This window comes from Macrobrachium nipponense, chromosome 20, assembly GCF_015104395.2.
Source record: "Macrobrachium nipponense isolate FS-2020 chromosome 20, ASM1510439v2, whole genome shotgun sequence".
In the NCBI taxonomy this organism is placed as follows: Eukaryota; Metazoa; Arthropoda; class Malacostraca; order Decapoda; family Palaemonidae; genus Macrobrachium; species Macrobrachium nipponense.
The window spans coordinates 5021228-5046038 of record NC_061089.1 but is presented as its reverse complement, the minus strand read 5'-3'; the positions used below and the strand labels follow the sequence as shown (position 1 = coordinate 5046038).

Genomic DNA, 24811 nt, shown 5'->3' with positions numbered 1-24811 from the left:
GTAGACTCTTCTCGGGCTGGTGAGAGAAAGAGAAAGAGAGAATACCCTTATTGAAAAGAGTGAAATGGATAGATTATTGTATTTCTTTAAAATACTATCACATGTGAATTTGTAATTACAGTTATATTATTATTATATAATTAACCCTCTTACGCCGATTGGTTGGACGTATTAAACGTGACATAAAAAGTCTGTCGGGTGCCGATTGGACGTATGGTACGTCGATAAAAAAAGTTTTTTAAAAATTCGTGGAAAAATACTTATAGGCCTACCAGGCGAAGACTTTTGAATCACGGCCTTGGGGGATGCTGGAAGCTCATGGATCAAGGCGTTGTTTTGTTTACAATCATTACACAGGCGCACAAGTGAATTTCTTTCTTATCGCACTAAAAGTATCAGTGACATATCTCAGAAATTATTTCGTCACTTTGACATAATTTTAGCACCATTTTAAATTAGCCGTTACATGGAGTATTATATATGAAAATGTGGCGAATTTCATGTAGAATACTACAATTAAAAAATACTCATGATTGTAGCTTTTATCAGTTTTGAAATATTTTCATATAAATGACGATAAATGCCAAAATTTTTTTTTTTTAAAATTTTAAACCTCGGTCAATTTTGACTGTACCGAAATGGTCGAAAAACGCAATTGTAAGCTAAAACTCTTATATTCTAGTAATATTAAATTAGTTTACCTTCATTTTGCAAACAAATTGGAAGTATCTAGCACAATATTTCGATTTATGGTGAATTTATGAAAAAACTTTTTCCTTACGTCCGCGCGGTAACTCTTCTGATAAATTTTTTTGTGCGATTGTCGTAATGTTTGCACCATTTTAAATTAGCCGTTACATAAAGTTTTATATATGGAGATATGCACAATTTCATGCACAATACAACTAAAAACAACCCATGGTTTTAGCTTTTATCAGTTTTGAAATATTTTCATATAAATAACGATAAGTGCCAAAATTTCAGCCTTCAGTCAACTTTGACTCTACCGAAATGGTAAAAAAAAAAACGCAATTGTAAGCTAAAACTCTTATATTTTAGTAATATTTCAATCATTTACCTTCATTTTGCAACAATTGGAAGTCTTTAGCACAATATTGTGATTTATGTGAATTTATGAAAAAAAAAAAAAACAAAAAAAAAAAAAAAAAATTTCCTTACGTCTGCGTGGTAACTCTTCCGACAAAAAAATCAGAAATTTTTTCGTCCGATTATCGTTAATGTTTGCACCATTTTAAATAGTCGTTACATAAAGTTTTATGTATGAAAATGTGCGCAATTTCATGTAGAATACAACTAAAAATAATTGAAGGTTGTAGCTTTTCTCATTTCAAAATATTTGCATATAAATCACGATAAATAGAAAAAAGCCACGTTCGGTCAAACTTTGACTCTACCGAAATGGTCGAAAAAACGCAATTTTAAGCTAAAAACTCTTACAGTTTAGTAATATTCAGTCATTTATCTTCATTTGGAAACAAATTCGAAGTGTCTAGCACAATATTTAGATTTATGGTGAATTTAAAAAAATAAAACTTTCCTTCCCTCTGCTCGCGGATCGCAAATCTCCGAAATGCGTACGTCACATTCTCGTAATATTTGCTCCATTTCATATTAGGCATTTCATAGAGTTTTATATATGAAAATGTGCGCAATTTCATGTAAAATACAAAAAAAATAATTGAAGGTTTGTAGCTTTTTCTCATTTTTGAAATATTTGCATATAAAAAAATATATATAAAAATTTTGACATTCGGTCAACTTTAACTCGTTTGAAATGGTCGAAAACTGCAATTGTAAGCTAAAACTCTTACATTATAGTAATATTCAATCATTTGTGTTCATTTGAAACAAATTGGAAGTCTCTAGAACAGTATTTAGACTTTATGGTGAGTTTTTGAAAAAAAAAAAAAAAAATTTTACGTCTGCGCGTTACGAATTCATGCATCATTTTGTGATAATATCTGTGTTGCTTTGATCATTTTACAATGTTTTATATACCAAAATGATCGCAATTTAGTGTACAATACAACAAAAAAAATTAAACTCGTTAGTTCAAAACAGTTTTGCTCACAGCACGATTGAATACAATTATATATGAAATTTTGTTTTTGTGCTATCATATATTGCATTATTTATATATGATAATGATATTTTTTTCATTTCTGATGGTTGCATACTAAACTTCAGGCAATTACAAAAAAAGGAGCCAAAAGTGAACTCTTTATCTTGAAACTAAGCGTGCTGTGATTTTTTGAAAAAAATCTTTTCTGCTTCCGTGCTCACTCCGAGACCTCCCCGGCATACAGGAGACAATTTTTATTATACCCCTTTGGCGTAAGACGGTTAATTGAAAGTATTAATAAACATATACATACATGTACCATAAAAATTCTCAGATCTCAGCAAAAGAGAGAGAGAGAGAGAGAGAAATTACATGAACATTAATGGCAACATAACATGTTCGCATCCCCCATCACATTATGTATTTGATGTATTTGACAGCTTTAGTACCCAGAGTTTGAAAGAAAATACTGGAATTTCCTTCATTCTTACATAATTTTTAAATTTATAAACATAAAATCTTACTAATTCACTATATATAGTATTTTCCTTAATGAATTGATATTATTGCTGTTTACATTAATATTAATATTTGAAAATTGATAAATCATTTATGAATCATACAAAACATATGCATCTCGGTAAGAGGGACAGAGAGGACTTATTATTTTTATTATATGAAATTTAATCTTATTAAATCACAATACTGTACAGTATTAATCAGTATTAATATTGAAAATTAGTCATTTTTTATCATAAAAATGTATGTAGTCATTAAAATAACCACAAAATACACTAATAAGTGAATATTTATTGTTAGAAAAAGCCGTGAAAGTAGAGTAGCTTCAGTTAAAAGCTTCAGGATGAGTTTTTCCTTGTTTTGATGTTTCTTAATGAAGTAGCACATTTAGTTCACTTTTTCAGCAAAATTGCAGTTAATTGATTAACTACCCTTTGCCTAGTGGCAGATTGCAATGTAAACATTGGTTTGTCGAACTGATAGTTACATTTGCTACAGACCTGATATTGTTCAATACGTAATGCCGTTTCAGTAGCGAACTTATAATCGTTTGCTTAAATCATCTATACGATGAGTAAACGTAACAACATAAAGTGTTGTTGAGTTGATAGAGAAGTAGAGATAATAATGTAACAATGCATTCACTACCATCTTTATCAAGTAGCGTAATAATGTAAACATTGCATTTGTTACCAGACTGATTTTGGTATTGAATTTTATTTTCTTCAGGTCACCTCTTGCAGGATTAGTATTTATTGTTTGTTAATAAAGTCTATTGTTCATTACTGCAGCGAATTTGCAGTAAATTTAAACGCTTATCACCCTTTCCTTTTCAAAATTGAATAATATAGCAGGAGAATTTTTAGCTGCGATGGGGCTTTCGGAGGACGGTCTAGCCAAGATCTGTATAAGAGTGTTGCTTTAGCGGCACCTATGCTGAGCTTGGATCAAACACAGGTAGCTACTAGCTAGCCCAAGTAACATTGTATAATCTGGTGCCAGAGCTATTCTCTCATCTGGCACTGAGCTAAAACCTGGCTGATCCTGTCTTTAGTCTTATGCTTGACTCAAGATTAAGTGATGAGTTTATCCATACCAGGCACAGAGTGCTTAGTTGTGGCCAAGCTGCTATAGCGCCCAAGTTTCCAGTGGCAGCCGAGCACCTGGTGGGAGCTGAGCATTCAGTGTAGTATAAGCCACACAGGTGCTGTCTACAGTGCCAGATAACACTTGGCCCAGCTCCTTGTGCTCTTTTCTCCTGCTACTTGCCCCCCCCCTTTTTTTTTTTATCCACTTCCTCCTGTGCTTGGTGCCTTCTCTTCCTGTTACCATTGCCCAGTGTGTCAGTTTTACCACTGTTAAACCTTATGATAGTGGAAGGAATGTTAACCTGATAATGGTGAAGGGTTGTGCAGTGGAGGGAGGTGGTGGCTATTCGTCCCTTGATTCTCTTAGACAGAAGTTCCCTGTCATACTCCCCTAAACCTGAGAGGAAGCAAACTGAAAGTCTAAGGGAGGTTGTTGGGGGTTACACACAAGTGGTCACTGTCCTCACTTGAACATGTTACTGGTTCCATATATTGACAGACAGCTGCTAGAAGGCATCTTACTGTTTGGTGGAATCAAAGCTAAGAAGTGAAAAAACTAAGCAAACTCCACACAGTTGCGTTAATTGTACAAGCTGACAAAATTCCCCACAGCCACACTTTCCCCTTTACGTTACTTTTTACCTGCAGGACAATTGGTTTAACAGTAGGTATACCTGACACACAAAACACAACACATACTCACCTCAGGCTCCAGATACAGGGCTAGGCTGTGCTGTCCGCTGGATATAGGCTAGCCGAGACACAACCACCGCCGATAAATCACAACACAAACCAACCACTGAGAAACCACTACCCCCACAACAACTTAACAGCCGACAAATCACCTATCAGACGAACACCAACAGTTCGAAATGACACGACACCACACAACTCGACCCTGCACAGCAACCTGCCAACACCAACACTGCCCTAACCACCACTCACAGACACCGGAATACACTACCAGCCTCTTCAACTTCATCACAACCAGACAAACACACGCACAACAACTTTACAACACCAAAATCAATCAAATAACACAACATCAACTGACCACCAATGGATAACTGCTGCCCAAACCAACTCTACGACTTCAACGAACGCCCTACTTCTTACGACTCCCATAACACACTCCTGCCACTGATATACACAACAGAGTGCCACAACAGACACGCTTATGACCGCCATTCAACCACTCCCATTTATTCTTTCCACCAATCTCTCTCTCTCTCTCTCTCTCTCTCTCTCTCTCTCTCTCTCTCTCTCTCTCTCTCTCTCAACCCTTGGAGATGTTGTCAAATATAAACTCCAACATTACTCTTCCATAACTGGATGTGTAGTGGATGATCTAGCTCTCCGGCCCTATCAGATCTCCTAACCCCATTCCTTGTCAGACTTCTAAAAACTTGCGAGGTGGAATACTGTCAGTCTATGGGGTCCATAGGGGTTAGGCCCTGGATAGTTACCCACTAGTCGAACCTGTTGTTTGCAGGTTTTGACAGACAACCATTGAAAAGTCCATAAAGTGTGTTTGCCCTGACTTTGTATGCTACGGATCCTAGTTTTTGAGATTTATCTCAGGTGTTGAAAAGGTGTATCACCCATTTTTGGTGTACTAGAATAGATTTTGGAGATGGAGGAAGCACTCTTCTGGTCCCTGTTAGCTTGGAAAGTTATTAGTAGACCCTTCTTATGGACAAGGTCTTCCTAATACATGGATCTGGGTGTCAGCCTCATAACAGCAGAAGTGTTCTTTAGAGTCCTTAGTCCCTTTGTATTTAAATGTTTATCCGTCTGAACTTAGTCTTTTCAACGCTTTGGTGTTGGATTGGGAAGCCATCTTGGGGACAGGGGAATTTCCAGGGAGTGATCCTTGGAAAGATGGACCCTTCACTTTCTTCTTTCTTCTCATTAAGTTAGAAGTGTCTTCGCATAACCCAAAAAGGTTTTTGACCTTAGTGAACTCAGGCTTTGGTAACCATTCAGACAGGACCACAGTTATAATGTTTTATGTAAGAAAGGTTCTACCCCATGTCTCCCTTTATGTTTAGGAAGAGTACTGTTTCTATGGACAGCTCAATTAAGCCTTCTTTTCCCTCAATTGGTGCATAGAACTTGAGTCTTATCAGACGTGCTATGACTTCAAAAGGGGACAGTTGATTCCCTGACTGCTGGAATCTTAGGAATCTATGGGATAGATCTGTCTGGGTCCTGTTTGCCCCTTCAAGGAATCTGTGTCTTCCTCTTTTTGTGACCATACCATCCCTGTAGCATGTACTACATCAGATTCATGCTATAGCCCGGTCCATCGAATCTCCTCTCCTCACACCCTTCATCATGATCAAGGAGGAACATACAATGTTTTAGACTATCTCCAAGTTATGTGGATTGCTTAGTCTGTCATGGTTCCTGAACCTGCTTTGTTGTGGGTGGATCCTACAGGAGCCTCCTCACTGTGTCTTCTCAAATAACCTAGCTTCAAGAGAGCTGCTGAGATCATCTGATTTCACCAGACAGATTCCTGATTGTACGGAGGATTACCAATTGGGAGGTCTTCCCTTACGTATTGCAGAGACCATTACAAGTCATGTAAGTGAATCTCTTGTCGTCTTCCAGACCAGGGGATTGACTTTCTGAAGCTTGTTTCTTGAGCCCTACATGTCCTCTGTGAGACAGCCCTGTCCATTTTGCAATTACATCATTATAAGGTATCAAACTATGCATAACTCATTTAAGCAAAGAGACAGTGTGTGTTGGCATCCCTATCTTATTTACCTTTAAAGTTCCTGACATGACAAGCATGGAGAAAGAAGATACAAGCAGTCCCCGGCCTACAATGGGGGTGGGGGTTTCATTCTTGAGATGCATCGTAAGCTGAAAAATCGTCAAAAATCCTAAGAAAAACCGTACTTTCAATTTTTGGGTGTATTAAAAACTATGTAAACTACATTTTTATTGTATTTCTCATTAAAAAAAAAACCTTCAAGTATTGATTATTTTGCATTTTTGGAATCATATTTCTTCTGTCAGATCGGCATTGTAAGCGTTGTAACATTGCAACATGCATCGTAAACCTGGAAATAATTTCTGATGAATATAATTGAAAAGCAACATAACCTCGGAATGTCGTAAGCTGAACTAGTCGTAAGCCGGGGACTGCCTTAATTTACGTTGTTCTTCCCTGGAATTTTAGTCAAGGAAAGGACTGGCCTAATACTTGGATCGTTTTCTTTCTTTCTTAAAAGTTTTATGGATATCCGTGTCTTCCAGGCATGCCAGACGTTCACCAGAGCTCATAGCTAGTCTAGCACCCTACTTTCTTGATGCCAACAACAGCCCGGCAGTAGCTTTTACTATGAGCTGCTAATAGCACTCACTAGCTCTGAGAATAGATTTTCCATTCTGTTTGAATATTCAGGTTCGAAGGCCATCCGGGAACTATGTTGTTTTAGCAAGAACTAGTCTCTTCTTCTGATTAGAACTCCTGACAACAACTACAGCCTGGTGCCAGCTCATTCTCTGGGAGCCTAAAGTACTATCTGGCGCTGAGGAGGAAATAGAGACCTCTCTGCTTGACTGAATGGTCTGGTATTTCCTAGAAAACTGGAATCCCAGGGTGTCATTGCAAGAACGTGTCTCGTCCTCTGATTAGATCATCTTGCCCTTTACTCTTATGGACTTCATCTTCCTAGACACACTCAGAATTAGGAGAAGCATTTGCCTTCTTTTAGCAAAAGCTAAAATGTTAGAACACTTTCTACATCATTAGCTTTCAGGTGCTATATATCTCATGTCCATTCACCATTTGACCTGTTTCTCATGATTTTGAGTGAGTTTTTAAGTGTTTAAAATTTGGCAGTACCCTGCAAATTTTAGTTACTGGCATAGTGTCACTGGAGGAAGCATGGGATTCTCTCCTATTGTCCAGACCTTCACCTTGTAGTGAAGTGTCGAATTTTCGGGAGCTGGGAGGGTACAATATACCAGGAACACCTGACACTTTTAGTGGATGGGTTGTGGTTTTACTTCAGTGTAGGTGACAACATAATCTGGTTGTTTTTATGGTACTGCGCCCAGGACAAGGGCACCTTGAAAGTTAATGATAGCCATGGCACTAAATAGTACCCGTGGCTGCATAACTTTCACTGATGCTATGTTTAGCGATGGATTACTCCTTTGCTACAAAGCTCCCCTCAAGTAGAGGCGGCCCTCAGCTTTTTCCTTGCTACGCCACTACAGATTAAGTTGAGCACCAACAGGGCAGGGGGGAGTTTCTACTTAAGGGGGCCGGCCGGCTAATGCCGTTTTTTTTGTTTTTTAAACGACAGGACTTTGACATTCATACCACTTAATAAGGTGACTTGGGACATCTCCAAACCGCATATGATTTTCGCCTCTGACCTTCGGTTTTGTGACACCAGGGCAATTTATCCCGAAAATAACCATTTTTCAAATTCTATCTCCTCCCTTGGTATTTAATATTAAAACCTGGGATTACATATATATAGACCTGATGTCGACCTCCAATCAAATGGAGAGTTTTTTTTCTAAAAGTCATTTTTTTTGCTAGATATGAATTTTTCAATATGGTAAAAAAATAAACCCTATAAATTACAAGAAAAAAATTTATAAAAAAAAGACGAAAACAAAAATTGGAAAAAAAAAAAAAATGGCTCTATTGATTGTTCTATAATGTCTTTCTGAGTTATATACCAAATTCCAATGTTATAGCTTCAAAACTAAGTGAGGAGATAGATTTTGAAGGTCAATAAGTATAGTTTGAGATACGGGCGTTCAAAGTTTTCCTTCGTATTTCTATAAAGACAATGTTAATAAATAATGATTATTATGAATGTATATTTCTTTTTTGTGTATTAATAAACCAATATATTTTATTTATCATAATTTAATCATAAATGATAATCCCTTTGCTCATATATCGTAGCCTGGGGCACTGCTTGAGGCAAGATGGGGCACTCCTTCCTACGTAACCCCCTCTCTCCCCTTCACTAACTCGGCTTATTACAGCGAATTTTCTTCTGTATGTTAGCGAGATGTTTTCCTTGTATTTTCCTCTTTGGCATGATGACATTCTTGCCGAAACAAAGATAAACAAACGTAAATGCAAGAGAATGTCAGAGGTGAGACTCGAAGGTGTATACTCTCTTTTTTACAAAGACAATTTAATAAATCATGATTATTATGAATTTCATATTCCATTTTGGGTATTAAAAAACCAAAACTAGTTATTTATCATAATGAAGATCTCTTGCTCAAAGATCGTAGCCTTGGGCACAGTGTGACGTGTGCTGTCAGGCAAGAAGGGGGTCGTTACTAGACAATCCTCCCCTCTCTCTTCACTAACTACTCGTATATTATGATATTCTGTAATAATACTTGAGCAATTTTTCTCGTCTGTATGTTAGCGAGATGTTTTCCTTGTCTTTTCTTCATTGGCATGATGAACTTCTTGCCGAAACATACATAAACATACGTAAAAGCAAGCGAATGTCACGAGGTGAAACTCGAACGTGTAACCTACTTGACGTCTATGGTCCAAACTGATTCATGATTGAACCAGATACTCGCTTCAGACGCTTCTGCTAGCCACGGAATCTCTACAGATGCCATTTCTCACAATTTCTTTGACAATAATTATCAAAATTTACGATAACAGAAGAAATATTGCATTTTCTTGTACGGACGAATGTTTTAAGCTTATTGAGTTATGTTTACTAATTACCCTGTAACTACGAAAGTAAGAGGAATTTTGACGAAATATTTCGTATACGTATTCTCAATTGCCATATGAAGCTCCATGATTTTTGTTTTTTTCATGACTGCATTTTTTCCGCCCTATACCACCATATATAGGGGTTCCGGCCGGACCCTTAGGCTCTTTTGACTAACAAGGAATGACTAGCACTGTTTTTAATGCTAGCAAACTTTTCTATTTTAAATTCATTACATGACTAGTGCTTTGTAGTAGAATATAATCTGGGCATCCCACCTCCTGTCAATGTGGAAATCAGCTATGTCATTACTTGGTAAGTTATATAAAAATGACATTTTTTATCTTAAAATAAAGTTTCATATATATGTACTTACTAAGTTATTACATGATCAGAGCCCTCCCTCCTCCCCTCTGATGGATATAAGCTTACTATGCGGAATTAGTATTTCTGCTGTTGTTCCTAACCCTCTCGTTAGGGGCCACGACTGGTGTCACCTACACAGAGCAGCAGTGTCGCTACCTCAAAAATTTGAATCTTCAATGTTAAAAAAGGGATTTTGACGTAAGGAAAAACTCTATTTCGGGCGATTGGCTCGTGTCGCCAGCGAAATATCCTCCTTTAATCTATTATTTCTAGGGTAAATTGTTACTAACACATACCAGAGAATAAATAAAATAAAGAAAAATGTCAGTATAACTGACTCGCTCACACCCTCCAGAAGGGTGTCGGTATGAACACTAGGCGAGTGAGAACCACTACCACGAGCCAAAAACCAATAGAAATCTCCCACAACAAAAACCCTCCATGAGGAGAGCCGACCCACAGAGTGAGCAGCTCGTACTACTACTACTCCATCCCATGCTGCCGACTGCTGCGCCTCTGTGGCCATCCTGAAGTTAGCAGACAATCTTGGGCGAAGGGATGGGTAGGGTGGGATTTCGCTGGCGACACGAGCAATCGCCCAGAAATAGATTTTTTTCCTTACGTCAAAATCCCTTTTCTGGGCTCAGCTCGTGTCGCTGCGCGAAATTCGTACCAGAGAAATAGCACAAGATTGTAAACAAAAGTAATAAAATAAATCAGAATAGGTCTCAAATAAAAAATAAAGTAAATATAAAAAAGAATATAATTGCTAAAAAGATACAAATACACAGTGATACAAAATAGAAATATGCTTAAATTACCCGTTAATTCTAAACATGTTTCTTATCATAAGGTAATTTACATATGTACAGAGGTAAATGGCTTACATGTAACAAAATGGTATCTGTGTAAAGGCCTGTATCAAACAAAAATATAATAGCAATTAAAATAATCAAATGAACAAATTAAACAACAATGATAATATATAAGGAATGCATATGACTTAAATATACAAAACACGTAACCATTATAAAATGAGATGTATCCCCTAGCATAAAAAATAAGGGGGTAACAAAATCCATGAGATCAAAATCCATAATCATCTGTGAGTGTCCCTAGCAAAAAATAAGGGGCACCCACTACATCATCATAAAAGCAGCTAAGACACCAGGTGAATGTAAATGAACACGGTAGGAATAGACGAACTGTTGGGTGAAGCAGGTAGAAAGGAGGACTGAATCTTCTACTACAAATTAAACTAGAATCAGGGAAACTATGGTTTCCCGCTGCTACTGCTGAAAATTTCAGAGCTTCCAAGGACTTAAGGTAATGACGTTTGAACACTGTCGGCGATTTCCATCCGGTATACTTTTTCAACTCATCGAAGTTCATGTGTTGGAAATAATTAATTGAGGTGGCTACTGCCCTGACATCATGTGCTTTCGGGAAAGAGTCAGGATTGGCTTGCTTAATAAAGTACAGGATTTGTTGCCTGATGCCTTTAATGGATAAAGTTCCACCTTTTTCCCTCTTAAAGAGGGGACCCGATGAGGATGAGGAGGTCCTGGACAGAAAGGCTCGTAATGTTGTAACTGGGCAAAGAGATACATCTTGTGGAAGGGGTAGTACCTTCCAAGGTTCCCACCTCATCAAAGGATCTTCATTCTTTGCTAAAAAGCTACGTTCCGGAGAAAGTAGTACTTCCCCTGTGGGAAGGAATTGAATATGATCCGGATCTCTGGATAAAGCCGACAGTTCTGAAATTCTTGCTCCTGAAGCTAAGCTTAATAAAAACAGGGTTTTCCTTAAGAGCATTATAAACGAGTATGTGTCATTATCGTTTCTGAAGCCAGTTTTAGAACATCGTTTAAGAACCATGAAACTGACGTAGGCCTTACAGAAGGTCTAAGTCTAGCACATGCCTTAGGAATAGACGAGAAGTAGGAATACGGGTCAAGTCTATGTTGAACCCAAATTGAAATATCTTTCTCAAGGCTGACTTGTTTGTCGTAATCGTGCTAGCTGCTAAACCTTTTTCAAATAAGGATCTGAAAAAGGATATAGCTGAATTAACTGTCATGATTCTAATATCAGATTCTCTCAGGAAGATTGCTAACTTTTTGACAGCAGCATCATACTGTCTCAAAGTTGAATCCCTTTTATCGGATTCCAAGAAGAGAATATTCTGAGGGTCAATATTCGCATCTCTTTTTGCCGCAAACTTCATGAAATCCATAAAGTTAGGGTTTTGAGAATCCCTGAGGAAGCGAACACAGTCTTCGTTTGTACTGACTGGGGAGAGCCTGGGATTGGGGATCCGAAGAGGACGAAGGCCCAGCTCCAGAATTAGGGGATACCAATTGCTCTTCGGCCAGTCTGGGGCTACTAGAGCCACTTGACCCTTGAACGTCCTGAGTTTGTTTAAAACTTTCATAAGAAGATTCACTGGGGAAAGACATAAATCTTCTTACCAGTTGTTCCAGTCTAGAGCCAGGGCGTCCGTGGCATAGGCCAGAGGGTCCAGGTTGGGGGCTACATAACAGGGGAGTTTTGTGATTCGCTTGAGATGCGAAGAGATCCACCTGTAGCCCTGGGACTCTTTGAAGGATCCATTGGAACGAACTGTTGTCCAATGACCATTCCGACTCTAGGGGTACTGATCGGATAACGCGTCTGCTATGACGTTTCTCACTCCAGCTATGTGAGTGGAGGAGAGATGCCAACTGAACTTGTCTGCCAGGGAGAAGATGGCTACCATCACATGATTTAGATGACGTGACTTGGAGCCTCCTCTGTTTATACAATGTACTACCACTGCGCTGTCCAGAACTAGCTTTATGTGGGAGTACTTTTGGTGGCGCAACCTTTTTAGAGTCAAGAACACTGCCATTGCCTCCAGTACGTTTATATGGAACTGACTGAACTGAGGTGACCAAGTTCCTTGAACCTTTTGGACCTGGGAATACCCTCCCCAACCGCTTAAGGACGCGTCTGTGTGGATGGTAATCCCTGGTGGAGGGAACTGAAGGGTACTGACACTGACAAATTCTTAGACTTTCGCCCACGGCTGAAGTCGATTCTTTAGAATCAGAGGGACTGAGGATAGTTTTGTCCCTGGACCTGACATTTGCTCGTGAGCGCCAGATTCTGGTTAGGTCTTTCAGTTTGGCTTTCATTAAGACGTTCGTCACTGATGCAAACTGGAGAGAAACCTAGGATCCTCTCCTGAGCTCTCCTTGACGCCAGTTTGTGACTTAGAATTGCTTGACCTGACTTCGCTATTTCTTTCCTTTTGGTTGATGGAATCGCCAGAGTATGGGAGGATAGATTCCATTGAATGCCCAGCCACTGAAAGTCTGACTCTGGAGTGAGTCTTGACTTGGTCCTGTTTATCTTGAAGCCTAGATATTCCAGGAACTGAATCACTTTCAGTGTAGCTCTGTTGCATTCCTCGACTGTTAAGCCCATCCTCCCCATCAACCGATCCGTTCGAGATCACCTACTACCATAATCCCTTGTGATCTGAGTTGTTGTACTACCACCACTTTCCGCTAGTTTTCGTGAACACCCTGGGTGCCACGTTGAGTCCGAAGGGAACTACCTTGAAGGAGAATGCCTGGTCTCCTATCTTGAAACCGCAGATATGGACGGAAGTGTCTTGCAATAGGGATATGATAGTAGGCGTCTGTAAGATCGATAGAGGTGGTGACGGCCCCACGGGGAAGTAAAGGTCCGCACCTGTGAGATCGTGAGCATCTTGAACTTGTCGCAGCGGATGGCTAAGTTTAAGCGGGACAAGTCTAAGATTACCCTTCTTTTTTGTGAGCCTTTCTTTGGCACGCTGAACAAGCGACCTTGAAATTTTAATCTCTTGACTCTCGCTATAGCTCCTTTCTGAAGGAGGTCCTCTGCGTACTCTGTCAATTCCTTGGAAGGAAGTTGACGGAAAGGTCTGGATGGAGGTGGGTTCGTCAACCAGCTCCAACCCAGGCCTTTTTGACACTATGCTCTGAGCCCATTCGCTGAAGTTCCACCGGTGGCGAAAGTGAAACAGCCTCCCTCCTACCTGAAGTTCTTCATTGGTTCTGGTAACCGCCTCGGCCTCCTCTGAAGTGCTTTCCCCTGTTTAAAGGGCCTCCCGATCCTCTCCCACGAAAGGAACGCTTACCTCTGCCTCCCTTACCCGAGCGGTCATACTTTCTGTGAAGCTTGACTCTCGAAGGCTTGATTGTAAGCTGGAGAGATGGCGTAAGAGGTGGAGGCTGAGGCTGAGGGGATATCACATAAATTGGCTGTGATTGAGCCTTAGAGGTGGAAGGTTGGGCTGTTTGCACTAAGGGCACCGCTGGAACTTGCTGAGGAAAGCGTGGCTGCTTTTTCTGGTAAGGATGGAAACGCCTAGGTTTCCTCTGTCCCTTACCTTTAGGTGTTAGGTCTTGTCTCCTCTTAGCCGTAAGGCCCCAACGGTCCTTAAGGCTTTGATTCAGCCTCGTAGCCTCTGACTGGACTTCCTTCACCATAGCTTCTGGGAAGAGATCTGCTCCCCGATGTTAGACGAGAGTAACCTATTCGCTCATGTCGAATGGTTGCCTCTTGTAGGACATGCTTCCTACAATTCGTTCTAGCAGTGGCAAACTCAAACATACCGACTGTACCGTTTGAGTCAGGGCTTTGGTCATGAGCTTAAAAAGCGTTCTGAGCCATAAGCTATGGTTGCTACCTCGGACATAGCCATAGAGTTAATTGATCTGGCTAATCGCGATTTCGCGTCAAATTCAGCCTGAATAAGGCTATCCGGGAGCCTGGGTAGCTTTTCACCAAACTGCTCCATAGCACAGGTCCGGTTTGAGTTTGCCAGCTGAGAAGGTGTTTGGCAAGTCCTCCCACAATTCTCAGGCTGAGGGGAGCAACGGAGATGTGGGATCTGCTTCCTTCAATTGAGGCATGGGGTCCCCCTTCTGGGGGCCGCGTGGGATGGTAGACCTCGCGATCTTTGTCAGGAACGGGAGCGGGTACTCTCATCCATTGTGAAAATGGTAAAGGGACTCTTGAAAAGTTGTATCCTGGTATTAGAACAATCCATGTCCTCTAAACATCTGAGCCATTCTCTCTGAGCCTGGTCTCGTGAATAGAGGACTGTCTCCTTTGGTACCCTATCATCCCGAAACCATGGATGAAGCTGTAAGCCTTGCGTAGCCTATGAACGGAGGCTGGAGGTCTTCCGGGAAGAACTCGAAGTCCTCTATCCTTCGAGTTCCGAATTCCGGTATGGAAATGAGACCGTCTTGGAAGGGGGCGTATGACGCTACTCTCCATGGATTGTTCATCGAGAACGGAGGTAGCGAGTCATACGGAGGAAGCTGAGTTTCCACTCGTATTGGAAAGTGAAGGAGAGGCTAGAGGGACTTCTCAGTCCGTGGCTATAATGGAGTCCTGGGAAGTAATCCTATCCGACAGACGAGAGATCATTTGTTCCATGCTACTCTTTTAGGGACCCAACCAGGTCGCCACCTGTTGCAACAGGCCAGCATTGGAGTCCAAGGCCGGAGCTGCTGCGGGAGGAGGGTGGGGTGGCTCTGAATCGGAACCAAGGGTAGCGGAACCGGTGACTCTGCCGGGGTGCGAGATCTCTCTCTGGAGGATTTACTCCTCGAGGACTTAGAGCCGGAGCTAGAAGCTTTAGACCTGTCTGCTCCGGGATTCCCAGCCGGAGACTTACGTGAGGAGGATGACGCCGAAGTCGACTTCTTAGACGACGACGACGTCTTAGTCAAGGATTTCACTGCTTGACCCTTGACCTTAGGTCTAACCGAAGCGTCAGGAGGAGTATATAATTCACACCTGTAAAGCCTTGGAAGGATGAGAGGTTGCAGGAGTAGAAGAAACAGTCACACCCAAGGGTGACCCTTGGGTGTCCACCTTACCTACCTCGACCAACCAGGTCGTCTACACCTACCATAGGTTCCACATTAATATCTAAAGTCGCGACGTCCGTGGAGATATCCTGGTCTTGGTCAGTTAATGAGGGCAGCCAGCTGTTGTTGGATGAAGGCGATAGTAGGGGCCGCCTCTACTGGGTCGACGTATCCTGTCGCCTTGCCTCCGGGTGGAAGATTAACAGCGCCAACCGCTTCTCCAAGTATAGGCATACCCTTGGCGGCGTTCTTCCCAAAACCGCCGACCCAGGCCCGCAGGGTTGCCAGTGCGGTATCCTTCACTGCCGGCGCCTGGAAGAAGAGAGGGCGTAGATTAGATTAGAATCACTTAAACTAAAACTTAAAATATACTTAAACTTAGATGCCTTAAGTTAAAGTGAATGATGAAAACTTAAGCACTAAAACAGAAGCGGAGCAGCTACCGGAGATGGAATACTCACCCCTTCTAAAAAGCTGGCTCACCCAGGATCGTAACAATATGGTACACGTCTCATGGTACCAGACCTGGATGTCCCCGTGCAGAGTCGCGCATGGAGCATGGGTGGGCCGGCAAACTTCGTGTCCACATGGGTCCTGAAGTGTGGCGGCGCATCCCGGATGCTCACAGTTGGTGGCCTGTAAGTGGGAAGACACATGAGTATCTTAAAGAATAACACTTACAGGCTAAAGGACAGAAGAACTCCGTTGCATGCCGGAGCTCGGAAAAATTTGGGCATAACCCCCCCTGCATCGCCTGAATAGGCTATGATCCCGGAGATATCCGGTAAGACATGTAAGGGAGGGGGGGGGGAAAGGTTTAAGGTACTTAAGATAAACTTATAGTTAATCTAAAAACACTTAAACCTAAAACTCAAATGAACCGGACCAAGTCCAGTACGTAGCGGAGTGTAGTAACAAATCAGCAATACGGTAAGGTAGCAGGGACCCATTGATAGTTCCGGTCCACTCTACTGGGTGGACTACATCTTCCCGCTGGATGGCCAGGACTCCGATCAGGAAAGGAGTCCTAGTAAGGTCGGGAAGAGTGAGGAGACATACAGGCTCGAGCGAACCGGAGCGACAAGGAAGCAACGGATGGGGGGAAAGGCCAGTACCCCCCACCACATTACCACCGGGCCGGACCGATGAGCCGGAGAGGTCGCGTCCAGTCTGGGTCTGTCCCGCCTCCCTGGCCCTCCGCTTGGGGGGAGAGAGGAAGATGCTCGGGTATGTGGAGCAAGCGTGGGCAGACCGACCCAAACCCTCCCCCGACCTATGGAAGAGCGGGAGGAGGGGGGGAAGGGACTGGGCAGCGTCCTGGCTGTCTCGTGATCGCGTAGTGACCACGAGACGGTAAGACTAAAATAAGACAACTAAGCCTAGGACAACCAACTGATCAGAGAGATGCTATCGGGAAGCAACTGAACTGAAAAGCGGTAGCATGGAGACCCACTGGGCCAAAACCGACTGATCAGAGAGATGCTATAGAAGCAACCGAACTGATGAGCGGGTAGCATAGGCTCGATGAGCCAGGACCTAGGCTAAGCCAGACGCCTAACTAACCTAACCATAACAAATACAAGGTATAATTAAATAAAATAAAAGAAAGAAAACAATATAGTAGGAGAAAAAATCCAGGAGTGTACGATAACCCGAAGGAAAGTCTACCACTCAAAGCTAGTCAGAGGCCGTACTAAGAGCCGGGGACTAGGGTCTGGAAAGAAGAAGCCTACATAAGGTAAAAGACATGCATGCATGACAAACCTGAGTAGACAGTACCCTAAGTAAAACGGATAATTAATATAGAGCGTACATAGATAAGGGGATGTTCTAGGTATGGGAGACCGAGAACGAACCCACCACGCGGCAGAACCATGCTGCCATGCTTCCGACCCCGAGTTCGTATTTATACCTAAAAAACGGCAAATACTGACTGAGGGCCGGAAAAAACCAATAACCTAAATACTGAGTACTTAACTTAGCTGCTGCAATAGCTGCACGCTCCATTATAGATAAATCCAACGAAAGGCACAAAAAAACCCACAGAGAGAAAAAATATCACGTGTGACTCGTGTTGCGCTTAACTGAAAAGGATGCCACCAAGAGGCGCAGCAGTCGGCAGCATGGGATGGAGTAGTAGTAGTACGAGCTGCTCACTCTGTGGGTCGGCTCTCCTCATGGAGGGTTTTTGTTGTGGGAGATTTCTATTGGTTTTTGGCTCGTGGTAGTGGTCTCACTCGCCTAGTGTCATACCGACACCCTCTTGGAGGGTGAGCGAGTCAGTTATACTGACCTTTTTCTTTATTTTATTTATTCTCTGGTATGTGTTAGTACATTTACCCTAGAAATAATAGATTAAAGGATATTTCGCGCAGCGACACGAGCTGAGCCAGAAATAAATTTATTGCAAATAAATGAAACTAATAGGTATTGTAATTACTTGTCAAGTAATATATATATATATATATATATATATATTATATATATAGATATAGATATAGATATATATATATATATAGATATAGATATATATATATATATATATATATATATATATATACTATATATATATATATATATACATATATATATATATATATATAGATATATAGATATATATATATATATATAATATATATTATATATATATATATATATATATATATATTATATATATATATATATATATATATAAACATTATATATATATAAAATATATTATATATATATAACCATTATATATATATAAAATATATTATATATATATATATATATATATATATATATATAGATACACATTATCCCATATATATATATATTATATATATAATATACATATATATATATATATATATATATATAGATAGATATCGATATATATATATATATATATATATGATATATATATATATAGATATATATATATCGAGCTACAATGTCCCTTTAATATCTAATTCGCTCTACCTCGGAATTAATATATTTTCATATATGCTTAACCGAAGGGGAATTTTTTCTCGATAATAGACTTGCCTGGACCAGGGCGCGAACCCATGGATCCTTTCAAATCCAGGAACGTCAGTGAAGCTTTTTACTACTACACCACCGCAAGAGGCTAAAAGTTCATGTTGCCTCTCACCCTCATATACCTTTTGTGTGCAGGTAATTAGTTGGTTTGGAGACATCAACCCACCTCGACTCCGTTAGTGTTTGTAGTGCTTTTGACAGCACGTAGCCAATCTATAAGTCATATCACATTTCCGTGATTCATATACATATATCGAGCTACAATATCCTTTAATATCTAATTCGCTCTACCTCGGAATTAATATATTTTCATATATGCTTACCGAAGGGGAATTTTTTCTCGATATTTAGACTTGCCTGGACCAGGGCGTGAACCCATGGATCCTTTCAAATCCAGGAACGTCAGTGAAGCTTTTACCTACTACACCACCGCGAGAGGCTAAAGTTCATGTCGCCTCTCACCCTCAATACCTTTCGCTCGCAGGAAATTAGTTGGTTTTGGAGACAACATCAACCCACCTCGACTCCGGTAGTGTTTGTAGTGCTTTTGACAGCACGTAGCCAATCTATAAGTCATATCACATTTCCGTGATTCATATACATATATCGAGCTACAATGTTCTTTAATATCTAATTCGCTCTACCTCGGAATTAATATATTTTCATATATGCTTAACCGAAGGGGAATTTTTTCTCGATAATAGACTTGCCTGGACCAGGGCGCGAACCCATGGATCCTTTCCAAATCCAGGAACGTCAGTGAAGCTTTTACCTACTACACCACCGCGAGAGGCTAAAAGTTCATGTCGCCTTTCACCCTCATATACGTGCTGTCAAAAGCACTACAAACACTACTGGACTCGAGGTGGGTTGATGTTGTCTCCAAACCAACTAATTACCTGCCCGCGAAAGGTATATGAGGGTGAGAGGCGACATGAACTTTTAGCCTCTCGCGGTGGTGTAGTGGGTAAAAGCTTCACTGACGTTCCTGGATTTGAAAGGATCCATGGGTTCGCGCCCTGGTCCAGGCAAGTCTATTATCGGGAAAAAATTACCCCTTCGGTTAGCATATATGAAAATATATTAATCCGAGGTAGAGCGAATTAGATATTAAAGGACATTGTAGCTCGATATATGTATATGAATCACGGAAATGTGATATGACTTATATATATATATATATATATATATATATATATATATATATATATATATATATATATATATATATATATATATATATATATATATATATATATATATATTATATATATATATGTATATATATATATATATATATATATATATATATATATATATATATATATATATATATATATATATATATATATATTATATATATATATATATATATATATATATATATATATATATATATATATATATAGATGTATATATATATATAAAAACTGTTATTATAAAAAATTCATTTTTTTACAGGTCTGGATCATATATGGTGATGGATCACTTGGCTACTCTTATCCGAGTTTGACACATATACCCGCCATAAGACTCCAGTTATAGCCTTTGTTGGGAATGATGCTGGTTGGACTCAGATTGCACGAGAACAAGTCCCTATGTTTGGCAAGCAAGTGTAGCATGTGATTTGGCAGTAAGTTACCTATTTGTTCTTCTTGAGTAATATAATTCATTAAAGTTCTCAGGTTTTTTCATATGAAAACAAAGAAAGAAACCATTCAGTAGACCTGGTACCATTATGGCTGCTGGTGGTATGAACTACCCTGGAGCGTGTAAGATAGTGAGTTCAGCAGATTTTTTGTCTCTCCATTAAACATGAAATTTTTGGTGGCCTGCTGTGTATGTGTTTATGAATGCAGTTAGATTTGCCTTTCATGAGTTCATCTTCTGAATATGTAGTAGTAATAATGATAATAATAACATTAATATTAGGTAAGGGAAGTTTGATGTGGATATGAGTATGAAGTATCCCAGATTTTTCACATAAGATACAGAGGGAAGTTGGTAATGACCCCCATCCAATACCTTTATTATGAAAGCAAAGGATGCCAAAGGTTCTAGAAGTCATTCAAGGGTTGTATCCTACAATTGCTGTGTGTGAATGTGACCAAGAATTACTTGGTCAGGCCTTCAATCACTTGCTTTTGCTTGGCAGCTCTTGATATATGAAAGGACATAAACATTGAAAAGATGGGACATCAAGCCTTTTGTTACTGACAGGTTTGATAAATCAACACAGCAAAGCCATTAGGTACTTGGAGAAGTTGTAAATATGGGTAGCTGTGAGCTACTTTCTCCCCATTTCTGAGCATATGAACTCTTCTTTATTAATGTAGTTTCGCTGGCAAGATAGATGATCAATCTATTTCTGTAGCGTCTTTCTCTTTTCACTGTAGGGCAATGAACATTTAGGTGTCAGCTAGCCCCAAGTCTGCATCCACCAAAGTCTTACACACTCATGAAGAGCAGCATAGGTTGTGATATTTTATTAAGTGAAGAATACTTTTGTTAAACTAATAAAGTTTCATGCTGAACACACACTACAGATGATACAGAAAATATTCCAAATATGAACAATAGATGTAGGCTAAGTTACAGGTACCATTATCTAAAATCAAATGAAAATAACAGTAGAGGAGGTCAGGACTCTGAAGTCCATACTTTTATTTCATAGCGATTATTTTTTATGTAAAATTAAATACGGTTTGTAATTAATATGGAAACATAAAGAAATTTAATTAGATCTGTGTCACAATTACATATAATGTACATACTGTTATTATGGTTGCCTTCCCATAGGAGATATGCCACATGCAGGTGTGCCTTGTCTGTCACTCTATAGATTGTATATAAGGTTCCTTGAACCCCAGCTACATTGTTATCTGCTGTTCTTTTTTTTTTTCCCCATCCAATTCTTATGGTCTATTCCAGTAACTTGAAGAATACCTAGCTCCAGTCTTCACTTTTCATTTAAGAACAAATCCTTAGGGAGACCCCTGAGAGAGATTCAAATTATTACCTTGGTTGCTGTATTCCCATCCCCCCTCCTGTTGATGTATATCTCTAGTCCAAGGACATAACCAGTTAATGAAAACATTTAGCAAGTGATATAGAGGGCAGCTTCTCATGAGGGAGTCTCATCTATAGGCTTAACAACCACTCTGTTAAATATATGCTATTTTCAAATCTTGACTTTCCGTCTGACACTGAGCACTAGTAATTACTTACATATGATATGCTTTATAAATTAAATTCCTCTGGTTCCTTGTTGGCAGCGCGGGGAATTGCTCTCAGGGTCCGGGTTCAATTCCCCGCTCTGCCAACAAGGAATCAGAGGAATTTATTTCTGGTAATAGAAATTCATTTCTTGATGTAGTTCAGATCCCATAATAAGCTGTAGGTTCTGTTGCTAAGTAACCAATTGGTTCCTAGCCACATAAAAATATCTAATCCTTTGGGCCAGCCCTAGGAGAGCTGGTAAACAGCTCAGTGGTCTGGTAAAACTAAGATATACTTAATATATAAATTTTATAGGTACAAGTTAATTGCTTTTATAGTGGGTGCCCTCCTTCATTGGCATACAAACAGTAGTATTAAAGTTGCAAAGTAAAAAAAAAAGTGGGGCGGGGGAGTTTTTAATCCTCCTCAGGTAAGAGAGAGATCAGCCATTTTTCCACCTCAGGTAGAGGTGGGTCTGACAGACCTGATAAATAAAAAATACAGAAAGTGGTTTTTTATACAAGTAACTTACCAAGTAATTACTTGGATAATGGTTATGCTTGCATGGCATCTAAATTCAAAATTCATGGTAATGCGGCTGTTGCCAAGGTTGGGGCGTGACAGGCCATGATCCACTGCAATCGGAGTGTGGAAACAACAGGAGCCATTCAACGTCATTCTGTTCTGTGCCACGCAACCGACAACACATTGATCTCTGCGCTTCTGCTTTCCTGATTTACCGGTTGTTCTATGCTGAAGTCGGTGATGTACTCACTTTAGTTTACTGAAGATGTTGCCTATTTTGGTTTGCTTTTACAATCAGCTTATTTTCTTTTTAGTTTAGCTATGTCTGATTCTAGCACTTCAAGTCTTCGCTGTTGGAGCGATGGTTGTAAGACTAAACTAACTAAGCTTTTTTGTGATGCACATACCATGTGCACTAAGTGTAGGGACCATGCCCACTAAGTGTAGGGGACAGGTATATTTGAGGGAGGTTAATTGTTTTTAATGCAAGGATTGGGATGATAGTAGATGGAAGATGCTTGAGTGTCATCATTATGAACTTGAGAAGAATATTCTTAGGAAGGCGGTTGCTCGTGCCGAAAGTAGGCCCCCTTTGAGTAGAGAATCTTCTCCTAAGCCTAAGACAGACTACTGTTTGGCTCTTCCTTCTAACCCTGGACATAATCTCTGTCCTATCCTCAGTTCTCCTTCTATTCTTCCACATACTCCCATGCTTCTGACCCTGATGCCATTGCTAGTCTTAAGTCAAGATTAAATTCTAAGTTTGATAAGTTGTAAGTTCAGTGTCAGAGATAGGGCCGTCCCTTCGTGTCCTTATGAATAAAATTGAAAGAGTTACTTGTGATCAAGTGTCTGGTAACAAAGTGTCAAGTGATGTGTTAGTTGAGGAGGTGGCTTCCTGTCCCATTGGTGCTCCTAGACAAAGGTTACTCTCCTGCTTCCCAATCAATGCACATGGAAGAAATGCATCAGAGGTCCAAGGGAGACTGACAGGGTTTGCCCACGGGTTGTTGTCCCCTCTTTTGAACCTTGGGTGACAGACTGCCATTGGAAAGGCATGTCGATGGATGTGTGTCACTTGTTGTCTAGCTCAGATTAGATTCAAACCATGGGCGTTGATTCATCCTGGCCATTGAAAAGGCATGTAAATGACTTGGCTCTCGCTTCTCCCCTACCAGTCAAATGTCACAGGGACACTGATAATAGGTCAAACAGAGATGCAAATCTTATCACTTAGTCCCCACTGTTGTGTGAAATCAAGGAGATGAAACTTAAAAGATTAGTGAAAGAAGGAGAGCACTGTGGATTTCCAGGATAAACACGGCTAATTCTCAGCCGTCAAGGTACAAAAATCTTCTCAGATCACTTCAAGAGTGATGATTATTATTAATTGTTAGTGTAATTAGTGATAATGATGAATAATTAAAGAAGCCTATGAGATGAATATTTCATAAAGCAATTCATTAATAGTCACTGTATTCTCTGTCAAATGATAGATGATTTAAAGCCACTTGGAAGTAATTTTGGTCAAATGTTTAAAACTTAAGATAGTGGATAGTGAATTACGAATTTGTTAAAATTGACATTAAATATCAAAAGTGCAAAAAAATGGCTAATGTTATAAAAAATTTCCCCTGACTGGTGGTTCTATGTCCCTGGATAGGGTGGTACCATGATGATCTGGCATGAAATTAAAATATGTAAATTTTAACAAAATACATGAACTGAAAGATGGACTCGTGCCAATGTACAACTTACAAAAGGAAATCAACTTTAAAACAATTGACAACGAGGTCCCAAATGCACACAAGGACAAGAAAGGAAAATTTTTAAAAACCATGGAAAAATCCCATGACAGCAGTCTAAAAGTGTCACTGTGTCACTCACAAAAAATCCTTATTTGTGCAACATTTCGCCTATTCGATTTCTTTAATATCGACTTTCAAATGAACTACAATATTTCATATGTCCAAAATCACATTTATCACTTAAGTCTATGACCGGGCCCCGTATCGAGCGCCCAAACAAAGCATCCCACCTTTTTTCATAAACCATTTTGCTTTTGTGTTCGTTGGTTTTGTGCTTTTTCTGTTTGTTTATTCGAGTGCAAGTGCTAAGTAAGACATCTTGGGGCCAAAGAAAGTTTCAAGTGCTAGCCCTTTTGTAAAAAAGGCAAGAAACACCAGAATTTAAAAAAGAACATGTAGCAGTGTTGGAGGAAGTTACATGCCAATCTCAGTGAGTGAGAAAATGCCTACAACAAGTACTGCTATTAGTGAATTCAAGGCCAGTAGAGTCTGGTTTGAAAAATTCAGGAAGCGAATAGGCATACATACTATG

The 24811-nt window shown here is 39.9% G+C and overlaps 1 protein-coding gene across 1 annotated transcript in view; it reads left to right on the top strand.

Moving 5' to 3' along the window:
- LOC135221742 (2-hydroxyacyl-CoA lyase 2-like) overlaps positions 1–24811 on the top strand; it is a 264184-nt gene that overhangs the window by 231056 nt on the left and 8317 nt on the right. Inside the window, 3 exon segments of the mRNA XM_064259551.1 lie at positions 20189–20222; positions 20225–20334; positions 20337–20360. Coding sequence (XP_064115621.1) covers positions 20189–20222; positions 20225–20334; positions 20337–20360 — 168 coding nt within the window.